General features: G+C 41.0%; 1 protein-coding gene across 1 annotated transcript; it reads right to left on the bottom strand.

Annotated features, from left to right (window-relative positions):
- Positions 1–84: 84 nt before the first annotated feature.
- On the bottom strand, positions 85–8,214 carry CSRP3 (cysteine and glycine rich protein 3). The gene is made up of 6 exons (XM_075188444.1): positions 8,111–8,214; positions 5,238–5,365; positions 3,036–3,204; positions 2,142–2,271; positions 1,049–1,142; positions 85–413 (listed from the first exon to the last, which is right to left on the bottom strand). Exons 2-6 carry the CDS (start codon positions 5,347–5,349, stop codon positions 337–339), a joined length of 582 nt encoding a protein of 193 aa, XP_075044545.1. The 5' UTR covers positions 5,350–5,365; positions 8,111–8,214; the 3' UTR covers positions 85–336.
- Positions 8,215–9,851: the final 1,637 nt, after the last annotated feature.

Here is a 9,851-nt window from a genome sequence, read left to right as displayed (position 1 = left end):
AGACAATGAAAATCCTCCCTTTGACGAGTTACTACAGTTTATTGGCAGCCTCTGACAAATTGGTGTGACAAGCACATATGTATTGCTCGCCAACATATAAGGACCTCGATTTGTCATGTATACAGCAAGACAATATTGTGCAGTGAGCCGCAATCGCTAATCTAGTCCAAAGCAGTCTGTTTTATAGTGAAAGTAAATTGCTTTATTATATTCCATTCCATGGACCAGAGCAATCAGTGATAATGAGATATTGACAATCACTGAGATTAATTTCGGACTACGACATCTTTAAATAAGAACAGATCGAGTTTTAATATTGCCGGATCGACGTGCGGATTATTCGTCTTTCTGCTCCACCTGCGTGAGGCCTCCAAATCCAATTCCTTTTGGCCCAAAGTTTTTGGCATAACAAACTGAAGAGGGAAGAGAAACGGCTGTTAATATGATCTTCAATAACGCCATACATGTTTTAAGCACATGCAAATTATAACTGTTATTACTGTCTGTACAGCAGAGACAAGTAGACTCTTAAACCGCTGTGGAACTACAAGTGCCAGTGTTTCGCAGGGGTGGGAGACCTCTTGTTTTGTGGCTCATTCCGTCTTGCATTTTCTAGTACACTAGACTAAAACTTCATCCAAGTCTTAGTACGGCTTATGGCCTATGTGTCCCCCCAATTACCTGTATTATCCTGGTTTAAGCACCAAACCCAGCTACCCTATATGCCAAAACGATGGTGAAGGCATATATTCTGGATGTGACACCATGTTCTATACACATTGGACGTCGTGCTGAAAATTGCCAGCTCCGATCCCCTTCTGTTGAGCACTTGATAACCCCACAATCCCTCATTTTCTGTACAGCAGCCAAATTTGCATAGGACAACTGGATCACCTTTAACCGGTCTACAGTTTCTTCTCACCAAACTTCCTTGATTACCTCTTCTACCTCCCCCATTGACCTGTTTTAAGGCTGGTTTGTACTTTCATACCATGAAAATAATTCAATAAATAAAAGCCCCCCCTCCTTGTTCTGTTCCCTCTCGGACCTTTGCAGTAGATTTCTCCGTCCTTCTCCGTCACAGTGGTGGAGTCCAGGCTCTTTCCACAGAAGGCGCATCTGAAACAGGTTTTATGCCAGGGCTGCGGGGGAAGAAAGCGTTCGTTCAAATCTGTATCCTCTTAATGACTAGATAATCCAACAATTACCTAGAAGTGTTTCCTTGCTGGCAATTACCATAACTATCGTCTGATCGATTTGTTAGAATGAAACTGTTCCTTTTGTTTGGTGTTTTTAATAAACGTGCTCAGGTTGTCTAGAATGTAAGTCAGATGGTGAAGTGTGACAGTACCTTGGGACGGCTAAAGAGTGACGCACGTAAATATTGTATGTAACTAATCGTTATAAGAGAACATAGAGCTCCCTTCATTTTTGCAGATTTCTATTTTTTTTTTACAGCCAGAGATGGTGCTTTCTGTCACCCTAGTGCCAAAAGGTCAAACCCCCAAAAATGGACAGGGGTGCGGCAACTTCAGGCCTTCGGAAGGAAAGACTCCTCTATCTCCGACACCATGGATCCGTAAGGTCCATTAGTGTGGCAAGGGGCTGCAAGGATGGGGTGCTGGGGGTCCCTTTTGCCCGTGAAGCTTTACTCGGGGCACTGGAATCCAATGCCCAAAAGGAGGGAATGTCAGGAGGTTAAGGGTGGGGATCGATGGTGGAAAGGACGCCCGCAACCTGCTATCCATGAAAAAAAAAAAAAAAGTGCAGTGACAAACAGGAAGTAAAAAAAAATTTCCCGCCCAGTCAAAAGGCCGGAGCGATGTTGCAAACAAAAAAAGTGGGTTTAATGTGCTAAGTGGTATAGTCTCAGTGAGGGTAACCAATCCCCATGTGATTTTCAAGCACCCCTGGGTCATCACTCTGAGGGGGCACCTAGTCCTGGGCTCTCTTGCTGCCAGCCATTTGGCCAGAAGACCAAGGTAGCCTGTCCATTATGTGGGGTGGGGGGGGGCTTGCCATACCCTCCTAGGACAAGGCTACACTTCATCTTCACCAAAAGGCAGGAGGCAGATTATGACACGTACTGTGTATATCATTGGCGTTATGCAACGATTTACAATTGCCTTAATGAGACTTACCCTGCCACCGCCCATCACCTTCTCTGCAGCGTAGACAGATTTACCACATCTGGGGCATTTTTCGGTGGAGCCAATCTTTGCGAACTTGGAAGAGTGCGTGGTGGTGGGAGAGCTCCGGGCTGGGTGGGTTCTGTGAAAACACCTTGTATTGGTTATAGTAATAGACTATAGACACCTATGACTGGTGCTACCAATATGCACCGCAATTAGGGCAGTCAGTTTAGTCCCAGATCGCTGCCTTTGTGGATCTAAAACAACCACCAGTGCTGGTCAACATCCGATTAGAATCAATGACATGCCAGTCAGGATGGATGGGATACATGGTCGGCCATTGATTGCGATCTGTCATAGACCGACTGCACTAACTGGAGCCCACAGTCGCTTGGCCTGACCACTCAAACATTTGTTTGGAGGTCAGGAGAAGTGACTACATTGGTCTGTGTGTGGGCAGCTTGGACGTCACGCTGTCTAGAAAAGTCAAGTGCTCAATTTTTTGCTCAATTCTGTATAAATAGAGATTTATGGACTCTTGGGGATAAATGTGTCAAGCTGAGATTTTTCCGGCGGGTTTGAAAAATTCTAGCTATCATTTATTTAGTACATTCTACAAAATGCTAGCTAGAATCTGATTGGTTGCTATATGCAACATCTCCACTTTTCAAACCCGCCGGAAATCTCTCGGCTTGATACATTTACCCCTTGATGTCCAACAATTCTCTCCGTGCAGGTACTAACTTTCACTTGTGATTCTACTGGTTGCACTATCCTCTGTGATTATATGATTGTTCATTAGCCCGAATCCCCAGCTCTTTGAATAATAGGTAAGAAAGGCTACACATGTGTATGCTACATACACTGAATGTATTTAATGTGTACTTTAGGAACCGTACTCACTGAGCCACTTCAATGCCAAATCTCTCTCCTGTGTCTGTGCTGAGACACCCGGCCCCTTGTCCGTATCCGTAACCCTTAGGGCCGTACTTCCTCCCATAACAAGACTTGCAGTAGATCTCCGATTCGTGTGCCGCCACCGTGGTGCTGTCTAGAGCTTTTCTGCAAACCACTGCAAAACAGAACGTATAGTGTGCATACAGTGTGCAGGCCCAGGGAGTGGAAACTTTGGGTACCTGTATACCCTGTTGCAGGTAGAATATACAGTAAGGCTCAAAAATATGAAATATTGTGCCAATCACAAATATGTATTTTACAGTTTCTATACTATAGTAGATGTTAAAGAGCATGTTCACTAAACCTGTTTTACTATTCTATTCCTCTGACAAACAGCAGCATGTCTGCAGATTGTTCTTCTGTGGGTGAATGGGCGACCTCAGCATTGGCAGCTTACCAGACTACCACGCTATGCAGTCTGTAGGCAGCGATGTCTGCTGATTTCAGTATTTGGGCATCACATTTTGGGAGAATGGGAGGCAGTAACATCCCAAACTGTATATTATTACAATCGTCAGGTAAGTTCAAGCCATTGTCACATTGTAGTTCAGATGTTTCTTAAACAAAATCTCTATAACCTTTCCCCCACTTAAAACAGGTGGCCATTGGGATACTGAAATATACATCGTCAGAGGGCACGTTTGTGATTAAGGTAATTATATACACTCATTTTCTTGATGCATGTATTTGTGGATTTTTAGGACACCTCCTTGTTTTGTGCTATAATGAGTTATTTAACAAAAAAAAAGACCGGGACACATTTCTGAAATCTGTTTATGAAAAAAAAATGCTGTTTTTATATGAACCAATGATGGGTTTATTTTCTAAAATCTTCTAGAGCAACGTCAGTCCGGTTAGTATGGGCTGCATCCCTTTAAACAGTTTCTTCCGTACCAGTTTATTTCAACCTTGAACTGTATAGCACTGTTTTTAGTTAATGCAACATGAGAAAATTAATAATAATTATAATCTGCCAGTTTTGTAAGTCTTTGTACTCTTTCAACCCTAAATGCAGCGATCTGTAAATAGCGTGAGACTTAATAGGTCAGTAATTACATCTATCCTCACAACCAGCTTTTTTGTGACTCATCGGTTATCAGAATTCGGTGCCAACCTGGGACCGGAGGGATGGAAACTTTGACAGATAAAGCCCAGTTATTCTTGGAAACTCCGGGACTATTTGCATCAACAGATGGAGAGAAAAGACACTGAAGTGATATTGTCAAAATATCCCTGAGAGTTGTCAGATCACACCGGCAAGATCCTACAAAGTGCATGGAGGGGCTGAGATATGCAAGAGAGGAGGGGGGGCTGCCAAATGTTTTGCTCAGCTGTGATACACAAAGAAAACGTCAGGGGAACATGATTGGACAATCACGACCCAGTGGGTGGTAATTCTATCATTATAGTGTGATAAAGATAAAGCATTATTGAGTGAGAAATATAACACAAGGTTATTAGTGTACTGGAAATTTTATTGCAAGCTTTATATGTACTATAGTTAGTGACACTCGTGGGTGGGCAAAGTCCAGCTGTCCAGCACCCAGATGGTGTGATCAGATCCTACAACGGACAATCCTTGTACTTAGCAGATAGCCAAACACACAGGTAGATGTCATCTGCCAACTAGATTTAGAAGCATGTCCGAAGATGATCCCATCGATGATGAATGGATTTTTCTCAGGCATTATCCTCATTTTGGGGAGCCGCAAGTGGCAATATCTTGTAATATTGCTAGGCCTCTTCTGCTGATAGAACTTCCCTCTACTGATTTATAAAAAAGAGTTTGCTGAGAAATCCAAATGCTCTTTAGCAAGATGTGAATATGAATTCTCATAACCTTTTAGTGCATTGAATGTAGAATGGTTATTTATTGAATCTAAAGAAAATAAATTGCAATATTTTACATAAATGACATTAATGGAAGTGTAGCTGCCCAGGGAATCAACTTTGTCTGTGCTTTGTAGCTGATATGCGATGTGTGAACAGGAGCGAAGAGGAGATTAGTGGAAATAACACATTGGGGAACGTTTACGGATACTGGTGCAGAGGGAAAAGGTGCTATAACCCATGGCGATTTGTTGGTTAGGAACACTCATTGCTGCATAATACGAATTGGGTTACATTGGTATGGGAATATTTACTTACTGCAGGTAAAACATGTTTTGTGGAAGCTTCGCCCATTACACTGGATCTCCTCTGCGTGGTAAACCGTCTTCCCACAAGCCCCACACTTGGCGCCACCACCCAAATTCGGCATTGTTCAAAATATGAGTCTGGTAAATAATGCAGAGATTATTATTGAATGATACAAACAGTAAGACTAATATATTATCTCCTATCGGTTTCCTACTTAGTCATTTCTGGATTAATAACCCCCCCCAACTGTGATCAGTATCCTCCAAAATAAAAAAATGTTTAACAAAAACAATCAACCCCCCCCCCCCCCCACCGATATGATGGTAAATCAAAATTTCTATAAGGACCATTTTCCTAATGTTGAACAGCAGATGGCTCCCATTGGGTGGGTTACATCTGTCCTGGAATGTTTGTCATGATCCGGTTGTTGGGCCTATTTTGTAAGAGGGGCTTTATTTTACAGTTTTAAAAGAGATTTTTTTTTATTTTTTTTTGCGCCATCCTTCCCTAAAATTACTAAATCACTATTGTAAACATTTCTTCAAGAAAAGTAGGGGGTGCATTCAAATAAATCACATTAATTAGTTAGCCAATATAACTTGTTAATTGTAAATCTTCCTGTAAATATACCGTAAAGCAGAGGTGCTTAAACTTAATCCGCAAAAGCTACCAACAGGCCATGTTTTCAGGATTTCTGTCTGTAGACACAGGTGGGTCAATTACTAACCGTGAAAAATAGATTAACTTGCCTGTACATGATTAAAGAAATCCTGAAAACATGACCTGTTGGCAGAGCCAGATTTAGACCTCATGGGGCCCTAGGCAAGATACTGGTTTGGGGCCCCCTCCCTGAAAAACTCCATAGCACTATAGTTTTTTTTTAGCATAACATATACCCCTTTTCAGGGGCTGGCTGGCAGACTTTAGCCCGGGGGGCAAGCATATAGAACTGGCCCATAAGTAGAGGCCCATTTTTAAAGGGTGGTCTCACCGCCGGCCCTGTGAGGGCCCTCTGGGGACCGCTGGGCCCTAGGCAATTGCCTAGGTTGCCTAGTGGTAAATCCGGCCCTGCCTGTTGGTATTTCTTGGGTACCCATGCCATACAGCAAACATAACTAGACGATTCCTTTTTACATGTATTCAAACTGTATACTACATTTCACCGTATCACTGAGCCATCACAACACTAAGCTCTCTGTATCACTGAGCCATCACAACACTAAGATCTCTGTATCACTGAGCCATCACAGCACTAAGCTCTCTATCACTGAGCCATCACAGCACTAAGCTCTCTGTATCACTGAGCCATCACAGCACTAAGCTCTCTGTATCACTGAGCCATCACAGCACTAAGCTCTCTGTATCACTGAGCCATCACAGCACTAAGCTCTCTGTATCAGTATGCTATCACACCACTAAGTCACTGTTTACTGAGCCATAACAAAATGTTACAAATGTAACTCTCACTCTGCCATCACAAGACAAAATTAATTTGCATGATTAAGTTCACTGTGTCACTGAGCAATCACAAAACTAAATGCCCTGTTTTACTGAGCCATCACAAAACTGAGTTTGTCATGTCACACTTAAGTTCACTGATCCATCTCAAAAGTAAGCCCTCTGTTATCACAGAGCCATCACAGACATCAGTAAGTCACTAAGCCATTGCAAAACTAAGCAGGCTCAATCACTAAAACTTCACGGTGTAGAAGTAAATTCATAGTGCTACTAAACTAAATTTTATGTGTTACTGTGTCATCAAAAAACTAAAAGTTTCATGTGTGTGTTAACAGATCCCTAGATCACTGAGCCATCTCAAAGCTAGCTTATTTGTGTCACTAAGCCATCAGAATAGAAAGTTCACTTTACTTAACTTAGTTCACTGTGTCACTGCGATGTCACAAAATGAAGCCTATCCTGGCACTAAGCTAAGTTCACTGCATTACTGAACCATCACAACAGTCACTTCACTGCTCCACTAAACTGAATTCACTGTATCACAAAGTAATCCCAAAACTAGATACACTGTGTACTCGTGTCAATGAACGATTACAAATCTAGGTTTGAGCTATAAAGAATAGAGAGGAATTTGTATCGTTACAAAGCTTGTTCATTAGGGTTTGATATATAAATCCATATATTTGCAATGTTAAATAATAATAAATAATAATATAATATTATTATGTTGTCATACCAGTTACTACAATATTTTGTAAGATGTGATCACTGGTTTATCAGCAGATAACAAGGCTAATAGCAATATAGTATGAACACTTTCCTGTTACGAATCTTTATTCAGTTGTTGTAAATATCTTTCACAATACACAGTTACATTTATTTTAGTAATAATGTCGGCATGGAGGTCAGATCTTTCAACCACATTCACATACATGTAGTGAAATGTTATAGAAACACTTGAAAACTAACGCAAGTTTTCTTTACTTTAGAGGTAAATATAGAATATGCTGCATTATTGTATTAAAAACAGCAACACTGAAAGTAATTTCTTCCTTTTAATGTACTTAATGTTAAGCAACTTGTGAAAAGCACATTAAACTTACACAGATGTGAACAAACCCTTTAATATTTACTGTTTTTCTATAATGTCCCTACTTTTAATGTTATAAATACCATGTAAAACATTATTCAGAAAGAAATACACATTTTAATAGAACTAAGATATAAATGACAATTATTCGATATTTCAGTATAATCTGAGACTAAAAGTAAAACAAAAGTAAGCTAATGCAGTTTGTCATTATATAAATAATAATTCTAAATAGAAAAATAATGCATACAAAAAATTATTTTAGCCACATATATATTTTTAGACCAACAAATCCTCTAGTACCATCCTGAAGCAGCAGTAAATAATCACTCACCAGCTCTGCACACGTATCTCAGGGGCTGTAAGGTCTGGCCAGCTTCATGCACCCTTTAAATTCCCCAGAAAGAGCTTTCCCCGGGTGATGATGGATGAGGAGGAACATCTCTGAAATCAGAGGTCCGAAAATAGCTCCTGATCGGCCCCTGGATCTTTTCCTAATACTGGGAGAGTGTGAGCTAGATAACAATGTATTCTGGAATTTCACTCAGCATTGCAGATTTCCAGACAGGATCTCATTTCACCCTTGCTGCTCCCACAAACCTCCCCAGCACGGCAGGGAATCCCCGCAGCAGGGAGACTGTTAACACACACATGAAACAAATGGGGTTTATACAGGGGACAGACTATGACGAGCCAGTGGGTTTTGGGGGGGCAACAAAATGTTTATTTTCTGCTGTTAATCTAAAGTGCTGGCTCCTAACTTGTTGGTTGATCTAATAATGATTGAAGGGACAATGTTCGTCTTTTACAGTGTACTCTACTTGGATCAAGATAAGGCACAAGCATTTGTTATACGGAGCAGCTACAATTTTTAGGAATAAATGTTGTATTAGTGTTTTACTTGTTAATTATAGTAACACACTGATCTTGATTAATCTTCAGACGCAGTTCCATTTAAAACTGTATTCAAATCTAAGCAGATCTCAAGATATGTTTCAATTTGAATCTTGGTAGAAGTACACTTTGCCTAAACGTTACTTGTTTTATGTAGACTGACAGAACAGGATGCGCACAGGTATACATACAATATAAAGTCCCATCAGAACACATGCAAAAAAAAATATATATAAAATAAATAAAAAAATCAATACTATAATCATTAATAAAAGTATGTGTTTGACTTTTTTTTACATTAAATACATAAATCAGTTCTAAATAGGTAATACATCATCATCTGTTTATATAGCGCCGCTGATTCCGCAGCGCTGTACAGAGAACTCACTCACATCAGTCCCTGCCCCATTAGAGCTTACAGTCTAAATTCTCTGAGAGAGACTAGGGTCAATTTGATAGCAGCCAATTAACCTACCAGTATGTTTTTGGAGTGTGGGAGGAAACCGGAGCACCCAGAGGAAACCCATGCAAACACGGGGAGAACATACAAACTCCACACAGATAAGGCCATGGTCAGGAATTGAACTCATGACCCCAGTGCTGTGAGGCAGAAGTGCTAACCACTGAGCCACCGTGCTGCCCATACACCATGCATTTTTACGTTCTCTCTTACATACAAATATTCTTCGCTATCTAGTGGCACGCATACTTGTAGTTTTTAATACAAAGATGACGTCATCACTGTCAGTCGGCATTTACACCTGCGCTGTAGCTGGCGCAAGTTATATGGCTAAAAAATATGGACTTTAGAGAAACCCAAAACGTGAATCCGCTGCATCTGCGTTGAGAAGCCCTCGGCACACGTTACTGTACTTTGCCTACATTCATCTGCCCCTCCCTACCGCCGTTCCGCCCTTCAAGTCATAGGTAGTTGTAAGTGTCAGATGTGTTCAGATATAAATAGCTGGCAACTGCGTTCATTGGCTATTTCTGAGAATGTGCAGAGCTATTTCACGGAAGATACGGCACATGCAAACCAGGCCCATAAAGACTAAAGGGATTATAAAAATTAACCGATAGTCTTGTATGTCCTATATGGCATAATGGAAGGGGAGGTGGTGGTTGGAGGGCAGAGTAGTTCAGTGTAAGGCTCACCCTCTGTTGGCTGATCCCACCTCTCC

The sequence above is a fragment of the Mixophyes fleayi genome, chromosome 10, assembly GCF_038048845.1.
Source record: "Mixophyes fleayi isolate aMixFle1 chromosome 10, aMixFle1.hap1, whole genome shotgun sequence".
Taxonomy (NCBI): domain Eukaryota; kingdom Metazoa; phylum Chordata; class Amphibia; order Anura; family Limnodynastidae; genus Mixophyes; species Mixophyes fleayi.
The sequence above is the reverse complement of the archived record's forward strand: the minus strand, read 5'-3'. Positions and strand labels throughout refer to the sequence as shown.